Below are 13,993 nucleotides of genomic sequence, written 5' to 3'. Positions count from 1 at the left end.
CTAATAATAATAATAATAAAAACCTGCCACAGAATAAAAACACTACAGCACCTTTTTTTACACTAACCTACATCTATACAAAAGGATAAATATAAAAAACATGCAGACTGTTTATAAAGCCGCAGCTAAAACTGGTTCATGTTAAACCATTGCTATTGAAAACACAAAAATAAGTTTCCACGAATTGGGTAAGAGGAACTGTGGAAGGGTGGGTGTGTTTCATCACATTTCTTATCCTACGCTATCCTGATCTCTTGTGTAACCCTGTATGTGTCAGCCAGCCAGTGTTTAATGGCAGTCATGCTGTATTTAAATATTAAACTGTTTAGTTTGATAGTTGCTCTAAATTATTACTCCTGCTTGTAGAAATAGCAACTGAAACCATGAAAAGAGACAAACTAAGAGAGAATTTACTGCTGGCAAAGAACTCTGATAGTTATTATTTGAGCAATTAGTAGTTTCATTTTAAACAACTTGATCTTGTATGGTCTGATAACAAATAACAATAAAACAAACATGAACCATCATGTGGGATTTATTTAAGTTTTCACCGATGTAAAAGCTCAGTCATAGCTGGCAGGGCTCTGGTCACGTGACCGGTCCCTGTGCGTCGTAGCGGTCCTACGGTACGGACGTTAACTCTCCTCTCCTCTCTGAGCTAATGTGCTAAACAATGTGTCAGCTCTTCAGACAGTCGTCAGGCGTGTAAGCACGGAGCTCAGATGAAGCAATCACTGTGATCAAAGGGACATATGAAAGAGTGGGGGTAACACAAACGTGGTGTCTTGAACGGGAAGCATGCGCACTTACGAGCTGCCCAGGAAATCGTGGAATTTGATCCTGCCGATGGTGGTGTCGGCCTCGAAATTAGGAAACTCGTCTCCCAGTAAAAGTCCAGGCATCGTCAGTTCTTCTCTGGAACTCAGACACTGGAGAAAATGAGGATCAGGCTGTCAGAGACCAGTTGTGATCTATCCGTGGATTAGCTCCACATGGACTCTCATGTGGGCGGGCTTAAGTCAAGATCCAACCAACCATGGAGCAGATCAGTGACGAACAGTGAAGATTGTTTTTTTATTTTCCAGCTTTAGTTAGCAAAATACATTAAGAAAATGAAAACGTAAAATACATTATATAGGATTTAAAAATCAGGTCCTGTTATAATCTCTTTCACACTAGTATCTAAAATGTCTTCAAATTGTCCTTTTTTACTCATTTCAAACTGAAACCTCTCGAAAGTCGGAAGTTCAACAGGAAATGTTTAATGGAAATTGGAAATGTGACAAAAATAATGACGACAAAAATAAAAGAAACGAGAAAGGAGAAATGTTTGGACTAAAGGTGTATGAATTGTGACATAAATCCAGAGGCCCAATAAAAAGCTCATTTAAAGTTCCCCAAATTACACAAATTATAAAAAGTAAGAGTTTATGAAAAAAGTCGATTCATTTTTATTGGATTTTGTTTTATTTTTGAATACATGCGATCCGCAACACGTCGAGTGGTTTCGAGTTGTTGTCAGGGTCGCCATCTGTTTCATAAAACTCAATTTCCCAAGCGGCTTTGCGATAAGAACAACAAAGATGGCGCCTCAGCTCAGTGTAGTTGGACGTGATACGAATTGTCAAACGTACATCCGATGAGCCGCACAGCACTGCAGAAAATCCACCTTTGCGCTGCATCAACATCACGGTGAATTGTCTACGACGGTACATTTCAGACACAATGCCTTCTCCTAAAGTGAAAAACCCCGGTCGAAGCGGAGGAAGCCCGGTGCTTGGCAGCTCCAATGGCCGCTACGAGTTCCTGTCTCTAACGAAGCCGCTGAACCGGTCCTCATCACCACACCTCCAGCGCCAGGGCTCTGATCCGACCACCGCTCGGCTCCGAGTCTCGGAGAGCCCCACTCGACGCCGGGGCTCCAGCTCTTCCACTGGTTCGGCGAGCGGCCCGCCAGAAGAGGACACTTTACGGCTCAACCCCTCCTTCATCCGCGTCGCGCTCAGCTCCTTGCTCGCCATCGACCTGTGGACGTCCAAGCGGCTGGGGGTGTGCGCCTGCGAGGACTCGTCCTGGGGCAGCATGCGCCCCTTGATGAAGCTGGTAGAGATATCAGGACATGGCATCCCGTGGCTGGCTGGTACCGCATATTGTCTGTACAAGAGTGACAGTGCTGCCGGACAAGAAGTCATGCTCAACCTTCTCATGGGTAAAACCACACATCTGCTGTTTGTCTTTCTTGTGTTGTCACTTTGCGTTTTCCTCTAATGGCTTTCACACAGACAGGTTTCTACTGAGCAGCTCTATCTGTGTCACAGCCCCCGCTCTACCCCCCTGGACAGCTTTTTGCAGTGTCTCACGACTAGGCTGTCATCTGTTTGGTCTTGCTCTGATACGTTGTCTCACATCTACATTAGTTTTATCAAAAACACAAATGCTTCAGATTCAGTGTGTCGAAACTTACACAGTGTGTTGTTCACTATGTAGTAAAGATTGCACGCTCTTTAGCTTTACACCATGCAGACTCGTGTTACAGGTGGTAACTTGGGTGCACTTGGATGGAAGCTCACAGTGGTCTGCACTTTTTCTAATCAGGTTCAAAGCAAAGGCAGGTCTGTGGTCTGATTTATGAGCGACATTGCAGCTGTAAACCTACTGTATAAAGAGTTAAAACTAATAGTGCTTGCAAACAGGCTTCTGTCAGATACGTTTTCAAGGTCTGTTCTTTGCCCAGTGGTATGAGCCATCTGTGAAATCCCTCCCTTTTGTTTAATGTCATCATTATTCTTGAAGATATTTAAAATAAATTTATATCAAATTGGGCCCAAGAAGACTCTGAGAAATAGGTGTTTAGGTATTGTTTGATTTTTTCTATTTTGCAGGGTGTAGTGGGTGTAGGTTTACAAATTGTTAGAAAGCTGAGGACAGAAACGGAAATATTGTGATTTTCTTTAATGATTAGTCTTAAAAACCACGACAGCTTCTCAAAGGTCTTAAATTGTCATTGCTCATGTAGAATAGAGGCCTTACTGTTTTCTGGAAGTACTCTGCTGTTGTAGGGAGTGGGGTGCAGCATAGGTTACAGGTCATTTAATACAGAACTTATCCTCTGCATTAACAGCATTTATCTGCATTTTAATAGATGTGGCTTAATCTTTAGAAGGTTGAGGTGTTAAATTCTGCAAAGTAGGGAAGTATTGAGCATGTCCCACCTTGGTGTCCTGGAAAAAAAAGTCACTGTTACTGCAGGAACACAAACTAATGCAGTTTGATCATGATTCATCTCAGTGATATATTACATGTCTGTGTCATTATGGCCCATTTACCCTCTGTGGTTTCAAATTATGGCTTTTATTAACAAAACGTTTTTGACCATAGAGTGGTTATCAACGAAGATTAAATTGCACTGTTGCATCCTTTTGCTGAAAACCACCAAATCCATTGAACTCCCAGCAGCAGTTGGCTCAGTGCCACCAGCCATTAATTTTTCAGCACTGCAGCTTTGGAGAACATCAAGCAACTGTTAGTACAAAAGGGTTTATTGCAGTGACAAAACATAAAAAGGCGCACTGTGTCCTCAGTGAGGGACAGTATTATCCTACACGTACTGTTAGGGTTTTCTGTATCATTTATGTTTATCAGTTGTAATATCTTGCTCTTTGTGAGACAGTGACAATTATTCATGATATTTTTAGTCCCTTATTTAGCAAAGTTGTTGCTGCTACATAATTTCTTTCATTTATATAATATTGTGTAAAACTTCGTGTGTGTTGTAAAGGAAAGAAATACGGTTTTGGAAAAATAACCAGCAGATGGCGCCACAGCAAACGCATCCTGTTCTTCTCCTGATTGTTCAGGTTATAGTGCATGAAAATACAGCTGAAAACGTCAGGCAGTACCGACAGTAAAAGGATAAACTGCCACATTCACTTTTCGTAGGTGGGCATCTTCCTTTACAAAAACATCTGCTCAGAATGGATTTAAATAATCCCAAAGTCCTCTTATGTTCTTAGATTTGAATTGAAAAAAATCTATACCAGGAACAGAAGTAAACTGATATCGCTGTCCTAATATGTCCTCTGTCATTAAATTCCCTCATATGAGTTTGTTGTGTTAATGTGATCAAATCTCTCTCCTTCTGCTCCACCATTTTTTGCAGGCCTGGTGTTGGACCTGGTCCTAGTTGCCATTGTTAAGGCAGTAGTGCGTCGGCGTCGGCCGGCACACAACCGCATGGACATGTTTGCCACGTTTTCTGTTGACTGCTACTCCTTCCCGTCTGGCCATGCCACTCGTGCTGCCATGTGTGGCCGGTTCCTGCTGACTCACCTCGTGCTGGCTGCCCCACTGAGGGTCCTTGTCTTGCTTTGGAGCTGCCTTGTGGGGCTGAGCCGAGTGCTGCTGGGCAGGCACAATGTGACTGATGTGATGTTCGGGTTCTGGATGGGCTACTGTCAGTACAACCTGGTGGAGATGCTGTGGCTCTCACCTCAAACCCTGCAGACCCTGCTTGGACAATTAGCTTAACGTTAAGTACTGAAAGAGGAGAGGGCGCTGGCGGTTGCAATTGTAATTATAAGAGCCCCGGCAAACCTTTAGTCTTTTGAGTGAGAGAACTCTAAAAAACACGCTGTCTTCTTCATGACTACCTTGTCTGTAGTACAGGAATTTTATCAGAACAGTCAGAGAGGATTTATCAGCTCATTTCCTGAATCACCTCATTTACACCACAACTCACTTGATTCATATTGATATTATTAAGTCTTCCAAAGTGTGACGTTGTTTTGGACACTGGAAATTACAAACCCAATTCCCAAAAAGTTGGGAAAATGTGTAAAACTAAATAAAAACGGAATGCAATGATTTGCAAATCTCATTAACCCATATTTTATACACAACAGAACATAAACAAGATATCAGATGTTGAAACTGAGACATTTCATCATTTCATGGAAAATAGCGCATTTTGAATTTTATGGCAGCAACACACTTCCTCCCAACTTTTTTGGAATTGGAGTTGTACTTTAAAGTATATTTAAATATAGTATATATTTTGCTGCTGAATGAGTGATCTAATAGCAACTGCATTTTATAGACCTTGTCGATCGAGTGGTATTTGACACAGTTTGGATAATAAAAATTAGCCCCTCCTGTTGTTTAAGGATATTTTAGGTATTTTCTAAAGTAATCGTATTGTCCACCATCATCATACAAATGCTTAACCCAACATTGAATCTTCTCTACTCACGTTTTGTTAGTTGTCAGCCTGCAGCCTGGGGTCACTCGTTTGTTGATGCCATAGATCTCTGTTATTGTCCATAAACTATTAAAAACACAACAGCCAGACACACCACTCCACTGGGTGAAGTGTTATTTCATGTTACACTCTGCAAGCTGACAACTAACCAAACGTGAGTAGAGAAGCTTCAGTGTTGGCTTTAGGATCTGTATGGTGATTGTGGACAATGTGATTGATTTAGAAAATGACTGAAATTATCCTTTAACTTGAGGCCATTGGAACAGGGACCATATGAGCACCTGGTCCATGTGTTTTCTCCTGTTCTTTTATTCGTAATGATTTGTAGATACTGCTGCTCTGGTGTTCAAAGCTCCTCAGCTCAGCTCCATTACCTTTTGACCTTCTAAGGCACACATTCAACTTCCCCCTTCCCAGTTCTTTCCCTTGATATTTTACATTCTTCAATAATATCAGCCAAACCTTATTGCGTAATTCAGACAGATTATATACTCATAAACTTGGCGTTATCAGCTCTTCACTTGCAGAAAACTGTATCATGGACTATATATTCAGATATGTAGGCCCCCTTTAGATCTTTAATTGAATTGTAGTTTTCATCAAGGAGTTTGTATGAATGGTGGTGTAAGGACAGACATGTCATAATTTTCATTTTATTCCGAGTCAGAAGAAGAAAGTGTGTGTGGAGTCCTTTTCCCTAGGCACCAGAGTGAAATGATGCTGATGTCTTATTAAAGCTCGGACAATTGTCTGTTTGAGGAAAATAGGCTATATCGGAAGGGCTTAGGTAGTAAGTTTACCTGTTCTTTGTAAATTAATGAGCCACCCATTTGCTAATCATGACTGTATAAGCCAAAAAATAATAAGTTCAGTTGATGTAAAGCTAAAGGAGACATAGATTTGCTGTCTTATTAAAAAATTGTAACTTTACAATACACAGGTGTTTCAAGTCACTTTCACTTGCTATTAGATTTTGATTTGAGGTGTAAAAAATGGAGGTGGATGATCTAAGCATGTCCGTTCCTATCACAGCCATGGTAGATCACAGTATATGTATCCTGTGTTTCCAGTCTGAGTTGTGTCACATACAGTATTTGAGGATAGTTTGTTGTTTACTGACTATATCACATGTTGCTGTATGTTAGATAAGGTTTAAGTTTCTAGTCACAAATTTTTTGTAACATTTCTCTTTTTAATTGCCAGCTGAAGAATCACAAAGGCAATAATCTGTAAAGGAGATAAAGAGCCAATTGTTCAACTGTGGTAAATCTTACCACAGTTAATACTTGACCTACTTAACTGGTCTTGAATGTGTAGTTAGAAATGTGGGTCAGCATATACAGCACTTTCTATGTTTGGGTGTGTGTACACGTAGGGGTTAATCCTTGACCCACGGTAACCTACTGATTCTGTCTGGTACTCAAAGTGTGTTCAGGGCCACAGAGTGTTTGCCAGAAGCAGTCTGTTTGATGATTAATCCATGTCCATGCATTGACCCACTAACAAGGTTAGATGGAAGGATGAGGTCCAACATTAATATTAAGACTTTAAATGATGTTAGTGTTTACAGTGTTGTAACTTAAATGTGTGTTTGACATTAGCACTGTCACAGAGGCTGTTGACCTTTGTGTCATTTTAGTTGTTGGCTGCCACACTTTTTTGACAGATGATGTGTCCTTTAAGAAATGATTTTTTGCTTGTCTCCAGTTGTACACCAGAAGGCTGTTCTGCTGGGGGTTGGTGGGAAGATGTTACCTGATCTATTCACCCACACACCATTCTTTGTCTTTAATGGGTGACATTTGCTGTTTCTGTGTTTGGAGGGAGCAGATTATTTTAAAGGTTGTACGACAGCTGGCTTTATCTCACTCACTTTACACACACTGCCAGAATTTACGTCTTGTGGCAACTTCCATGATCTATTTTGATTTGCCTATAGTGAGGGTTTGATGTGTATTTCTCATGACTTTTTGACAGAAAGAATGTTTAACTTGCTTAGTTTTTATACATATTCTTCACTTTCTCAGACGTTTGTGACTGTGAGCCACATGTGGTTTTGCCAGTTGGGACAATACAGATTCAGATACAGTATCTGGTGAGAATCACAATTAATTGGGATGTTTTGGGGAACACTTGTAGACTTTTTCATTGCCCTCTCACATGTTGTACCCTGTTTCTATGGTAACTGACTAAGGATCTTTCCAGTGCGAGTGATAAAATGACCAGCGTGTGATTTTGCAGCTTCTAGACTTTTTTATTTCACTTATTCCTTACTGTAGCAAACCTAAATATGCTGGATCGTAACTTTGTGACCAAATAATTTTTATGATTAAGTTTTATGTTTTATATATCAATACTGAGAGGAGTTCTAGACCTAAGACAAAATGTTTATTATATATACGGGCCTGAAATTGTAGTGCCCAAAGAAATTATTTTGCATATTCTGCGTCACCTGTTTACTCCCAGGTTGAGGAACAGCACCGTGATGAAGAAAGAGTCATTTTGTTCATTTTATTCAGCAATGAAAGATTTAACAGCATATGCTACATTTTTTCTTCCACATTGTCAAACGTGAAGCTAGCTTCAATATGTTTCACTGTTCAGAGTTCGGCCCGATATATTCTATAAATGTTCTGTGTGTTTCCTGTATAGACCAATCAATGCCTGTGACTTCCTGTTATTACACTGTGTTATGTTTAATGGATTTGATTGTGCTCTTCACCATTCTGACAGGTTATTCTTGAATGATTTGATTGTAATTTAGATTTTTAAATAAACGGGTAAGAAATCTGAACCTCTTGTCTTATGTGTTTTATCAGAGATGGACGTAGTTACTCATCAACATTTTTCTACCCTCCGGCCACCTAATTTAACTTTAGGACTCAAACTGAACTTTAGTCAAAGTCATGCTCAGTGGATTTAGGTAAATACCACTCAGCTTGGTTGTCACCTTTTTTGGGCAGCATTTAAAAAAAAAAAAAAAAAATAGAAAAGAATACGTTTCTTCTGTCAGTATAAAAGTCTGTGATTTGTTGAAATGCCTTCAGTTAGAAGGCAAAACCAGCTCGCAAGTACCAAGGTAAGAAGAGTACATACATTTTTAGTTCTTGTAAATTCTTCATGTTAATAATCTTAGTGAGACATTGCCTTTCTGGGTGCGTATTATTAAACGCAGCATAGCAATTGTAACCTGAAAAAGTTTGGATTTTAAGGTTTGTGCAAAATAGTTTTTGAATGGTTACTTTGCACAGAAAGCTCAATTTAAAAGTTCTTTTCAGCCAGTAGGCCATAGTAAAGTTTCAATGCAAGATCCAGAAGATCACCTTTGTTCTTATTTTACCTTCTAAATACTAAGAGTCTTTTATGACAGAAGTAGAGATAAGAGGTCAATAACACTTGGAAAGATTAATCCATTAACAGCTTTATGCTGCATGCAATCAGAAATGTCTGCAAAGCAATTATATAAGCCACTGCAGAGGTGTTGTCATTTTTGATCTACCCTCCTTGTAGAAATTCTAAATGGAGGATTTTGAACAATATGAGCTGAAAAACAGACAGAGTTAATCATGATTGGGTTATTTATTACACTTAGTCTGATAATAGTGCAGGTCTAGCACACATTGAGACACCTTTGAGTACAGCACGACAGGACAGGCACTAAATTTATTATTAACAGTAGAATGCACACTATCCTGTAACTAAACTGTGTCATGCGTGACTCTGAAAGTTGCTTATCACCCACTGGTAACTGATTACACAAACTAATTTGATTGCAGCTGTATCATGGTGCACACAGTAGCAGTGATTGGGGCCGGTCCTGCTGGGCTGACCAGCATCAAAGCTTGTCTGGAAGAGGGTTTAGTGCCAACCTGCTTCGAAAGCAGCGATGACATGGGCGGACTGTGGAAGTTCAAAGTAGGACACCATTTTAGAAAAATTACATTTTGTGTTCATGCTACAAGCCTTTTGGTGAACGATAAGATCTAGACGGGATCAAAAAATAGTTTAAAGGTGTTTTCTGTCATTTGAAACCCTTTCTCTGCAGGAGGTGTCAGAGCCAAACAGGGCCAGTATCTACCGTTCCCTCACCATCAACATTTCTAAAGAGATGATGTGCTACAGTGACTTCCCCATTCCCGCTGATTATCCCAACTACATGCACCACTCTAAAATCCTGAAATACTTCAGGATGTACGCAGAACACTTCAAACTGCTGCAACACATTCGCTTCCAGGTAAAGCAATTCACATCAGCAGAGAGACATATTAGGAATGATGTTTAGAAGATACAACACCTGAAAGTAATTCCACTTTCTCTTCATCATGTAATATATTTCAGACTTCAGTGAAAAGTGTCCGACAGAGAAAAGACTTTTCCCACACTGGTCAGTGGCAGGTGGTGACTGAGAATAAAGACGGACAGGAGGAGAGGCATGTCTTCGATGCAGTTATCTGCTGCTCAGGTCACTACAACTACCCAAACCTGCCTCTCAAAGACTTCCCAGGTAAACATATGTTTAGCCCCAGCTAGTGATAAATGATATCAACAAGCTACGCTGAAACAATTACAGCATTGTGCAATCATGTTTTTCACAACACAATAGACAAAATAATATAATTGCAGAAGAGCAACAAGATTAATAGCATCTGGTGGTTTTAATGTTATGGTGGACAGTAGTCAACATGGGTGCTTTTACTGGTCTGTGCCTATGCAGCCCTGTGTGTTCTGACACCTGTCGATCACAGAGAGCATCAAACTTTAGTGTTGGTTGTGTTAATGTTGTAGTTGCATGGTCTACATGTAAACAGGCTACTACTGTGTTGCAGGAATAAAATACTTGTGCTATTTTCAAATGTTATAAAAATGGCACCTGGTGCATGACTCCAATATCTGTTGTCACATGCAAAAACATGGCAGAGCTAGAACACGTGCAATATAACAGTCACTCTGTGTTGCAGGAATTGAGACATTTCAGGGAAAATACTTCCACAGCTGGGACTACAAGGGCCCTGAGGACATGTACGGGAAGAGAGTGGTGGTCATTGGCATCGGTAACTCAGGAGGTGACATCGCTGTGGAGGGCAGCAGAGTGGCAGAGCAGGTCAGCAAGACAATTGATTGCATTTGTCTTTGTTTTCTGTACAGCTGCAGATTGTTTCATGCAGGTCGTGCGGTGTCTTTTCTTCTCATTGCAGGTGTATATGAGCACTCGACGTGGTGCCTGGGTCATCCGTCAGGTTTCTGTCAATGGCCTGCCAGTGGACATGAAATACAACACTCGTTTTGTCCATATCTTGTTCCAGTTGCTGCCGTTGCGCTTTCTTAACTCGCTTGGTGAGAAAAAACTCAACGCCATGTATGACCACACCATGTATGCTCTCAAACCTAAACACAGGTAGGTTTGTCGGAACCACATATCACGTCTTCCTTTCTTAGACTGTGGCATAGTTAAGAGAAGCATTTATTTGTGCGTAAATGTTCTCCATCTGTCACTCGCATCGTAGGTTATTCAGTCAGATCCCAGTCATCAACGATGACCTGCCTTTCAAGATTCTGTCTGGTGCGGTTATCGTCAAACCAAATGTGAAGGAAATCCAAGGCTCCACTGTGGTGTTTGATGATGACAGCATTGTGGAAAAAGTCAGAGCTATGTTTCCAAGTATACCCTTGAGAGTTTATCTTTGTTTTTAGAACATAACTTAGGCTTTTCCCTAATTTACTTTTTATTTTGTTACAGGTGGACCTGATTGTTTTCGCCACAGGATACAACTATGATTTTCCTTACTTGGCAAACAATGCTGTGTACAAATCTGGTCACCGTGTGGGTCTGTACAAGCACGTTTTTTCTCCCCACCTTGAGCATCCCACCCTGGCTGTCGTGGGTTTTATTCATGCCCTTGGAGCCATCATGCCTCAGGCTGAAATGCAGGCCCGCTGGGTATCACGTGTCTTTAAAGGTGAGGCTGCAGGACAAATGGCCATGATGCTAGATACTTACCAAGCATGTGACAGTTTATTTATCTTTGTCTTTTTTGCTTTAGGACATAAAAAGTTGCCTTCAAACCAGATCATGATTAAGGCTGTTGAGAATGACACCAAGGCCATTGAGAAAAAGTAAGTTTTTCAATAATCTTTTGCCTCTAATTAATTTAAAACCATTGGTGTTTGTTTTTTTCCTATAATGGCAAAGTAAATCAGTTGTCATACATTAGTAGATTTATGGGTTTGTTTAGTTTTTAGCTTGTTTTTTTTGCCTGATCTGGTGGAGCAGAATAAGCTGACATTATGTCACCATATAATGATGTTACCAAGCAATTACTAAGTCAGCAAAAACAGTCTATTGTTTAGAGCCACATGGAGAATGTAAATTATACTACCAAATGTGATTTATCCACAATTCTTTGTACTGGTTTATTGGTTTGATCTCAACTCCCAAGGGAAATATGTAACTCTTTAATTACCAAATGCACAAGTATGCTCATCATCTAGCTGCTAACTGTATATGTTTTGCAAAGGAAAAACGAAACAATGAGCATAAAAACACTAAAAGCTTTCTTGGAGCTGAGGGGAACTGCAAAATTGGGTAATAAATCTCTGTTACTCAGTCAGTCAGTCAGTACAAGCAACTTCCACAGTGCAGTACATATTTTTATAAAATTTGTCATATACCACTATAATTATTGCAGTTTTAAAGTTTCTGTATAGAATCCTCATCACCAAAACCCTTCAGTTAACATTTCTAGCAATAATTAAAAACTCAAATTACAATATTTTACACAATGCCTTTAACTTCTGATTATTCCTCTTCGTAGCTACGTTGTGTCTAAGTTGACACCTCTGCACGTGGACTTTGTTTCCTACATGGATGACATTGCTGGGGAGGTTGGTGTGCGACCAAGTCTTCTATGGCTGTTCTTCACAGACTACCCACTCTTTAAAAGGGTTTTCTGGGGACCTGTCACAGCCTACCAGTACCGTTTACTGGGACCGGGGAAATGGGAGGGAGCCCGCAAAGCAATCTTCACCCAGTTTGATCGCATGCACCGGCCCCTAAAAACCAGAGAGGTCTGAATTTTAAAGTCATGCATGTTATACTAAACAGTAAATCGCTAACATAACATGAAGTTCTCTGTACAAATGTAAACTAATTATTCTGTTCCAGATGGTGGACCAAGAAAGCTCTGCTGCCAGCCCCTTGATCAAGCTGAGCTTGACCATAATGGCTGGAGGAGCTGCCATGTACTACATCCATGTGCGCAACCCGAATGCCATCTCCATCCTCATGTCCAAAGTTTGTCCACAAACAGTGTGAACTGTAATCAGATGATAACAAGAGAACTCTGAAGCACACCAACCAAACACCATAGCTACTGTTTCTAGACCCACTAAGAAATTTTATTCAGTACACTCTTGTTTGGGCCATGAATCATTACTGGGGTCCCTGAATTTCTGATTAATGCCATGTTAATGCCAATGTATCTTTGTATTTAGTTTATCTGAACGTTTAAACATTAGAAATTCAACTAAAATGTTTTTAGGGGAAATCCTGGTTTTACCTATGATGTCAAATAACCTGTTCAGGTTGCTGCAATTGTGATGTAATGTTTAAAATTTTCTTTTCAGATCAGCAATGGTCTGTTCCAGTCATAACTGCACTATGCTAAAGATAAAGGTTCCCAAGCTCCATGTTTCTACCTGCACTTCATAAAAGTGGATTTGGTTAGCTGTTGCAGAATGGTTGCATAAGTATAGAATAAGAAGTGAGTGAACCTGTCTTTTTATTGGTCTCCAATTTCTTTTGTTTGTCTGACTTACTGGGTTGTTACAGATCAAGCAGAACCAGACTTATATCCATCAGACATATTTAACCATGTGAAATGTTAGTTGTGTGAATAAACCAGCATTTTAGAAATCTGATCTGAGCGTCTTCCTGTGTTCGGCTGTGTTGAGCCTTCAACAGAAACAAATGAAAACTCTAATGGCTGAGACCATCATATTTGAATAAATATGTATGTAACTGACCATGCCCAAAATAAAAGTTAATTTGAAGAATAACCATAAATCCAGCTATGTACAAGTGGCATCATTCATATATACTTTGTAGATTAGACAAATTGCAAGTCTTTTCTTATATTGGTGACATACAAACATTAGCTATTTTGGTTCTCAGTATAAGATCTTCTGTAAGGAAAGAGATCAACAGGTAATTGGTACAGCTAGAAATCTGGCACAGACATTTATTCAATCCTGGACACGTCACCCGTTTCACAGGATTGTGTTTTATATTGTGTTTATTCTTACTAGGAATTGTGAATGAGTAGGATAAAATTGGCACCAGTAAATGCTGTGTTAGAAGATGTGTCACCAGAAGATGTTAGCCTGAGAACACACCTTCATTCTGTCAGCTTATATTATACAGCTGGCAGACTGTTGTGGAGCAGAGGACAACACAGTCACAGGAATGACTAGTGTGGCAGAATGGGTTGTTCGAGTCTCATGCATTTCCTCATCCTCTAGATTAAGACATTGTTATCATTCCCAAAACACATTAACTTCTAACACGTGTTAACTGAGGACAGGGGGTTTTTGAACCAAATGTAAAACAATATAAATGTTTTTTCTGCATTTATTTATCTAAGGTAAAATATTATAAATCTACAGTAAAAGCTAACAATCTAACAAAAGTATGTATTAAACTTCACATTTGATTTTACTGACAGAGACAGTAGTGGACAT

The 13,993-nt window shown here is 39.9% G+C and overlaps 3 protein-coding genes across 3 annotated transcripts in view; 2 read left to right on the top strand and 1 right to left on the bottom strand.

Annotated features, from left to right (window-relative positions):
- prdx6 (peroxiredoxin 6) overlaps positions 1-1,015 on the bottom strand; it is a 6,842-nt gene extending 5,827 nt beyond the window's left edge. Inside the window, exon 1 of the mRNA XM_067512888.1 lies at positions 811-1,015. Within this exon, the coding sequence (XP_067368989.1) occupies positions 811-902 (92 nt within the window). The 5' untranslated portion in view covers positions 903-1,015. The remainder of the gene's footprint in view (positions 1-810) is intronic.
- Positions 1,016-1,169: 154 nt separating this feature from the next.
- Positions 1,170-6,725, top strand: plpp6 (phospholipid phosphatase 6). Its single transcript, XM_067512887.1, has 2 exons — positions 1,170-2,209; positions 4,160-6,725. The coding sequence occupies exons 1-2, from the start codon at positions 1,726-1,728 to the stop codon at positions 4,525-4,527; spliced, it is 852 nt and encodes a 283-aa protein (XP_067368988.1). The 5' UTR covers positions 1,170-1,725; the 3' UTR covers positions 4,528-6,725.
- Positions 6,726-8,185: 1,460 nt separating this feature from the next.
- LOC137131512 (flavin-containing monooxygenase 5-like) lies at positions 8,186-13,319 on the top strand. The gene is made up of 11 exons (XM_067512886.1): positions 8,186-8,336; positions 9,034-9,172; positions 9,303-9,491; positions 9,596-9,761; positions 10,216-10,358; positions 10,453-10,652; positions 10,762-10,897; positions 10,995-11,214; positions 11,299-11,371; positions 12,070-12,322; positions 12,420-13,319. Exons 2-11 carry the CDS (start codon positions 9,041-9,043, stop codon positions 12,567-12,569), a joined length of 1,662 nt encoding a protein of 553 aa, XP_067368987.1. The 5' UTR covers positions 8,186-8,336; positions 9,034-9,040; the 3' UTR covers positions 12,570-13,319.
- The last annotated feature ends 674 nt before the right edge of the window (positions 13,320-13,993 follow it).

Source organism: Channa argus, chromosome 8 (assembly GCF_033026475.1).
Source record: "Channa argus isolate prfri chromosome 8, Channa argus male v1.0, whole genome shotgun sequence".
In the NCBI taxonomy this organism is placed as follows: domain Eukaryota; kingdom Metazoa; phylum Chordata; class Actinopteri; order Anabantiformes; family Channidae; genus Channa; species Channa argus.
The sequence above is the reverse complement of the archived record's forward strand: the minus strand, read 5'-3'. Positions and strand labels throughout refer to the sequence as shown.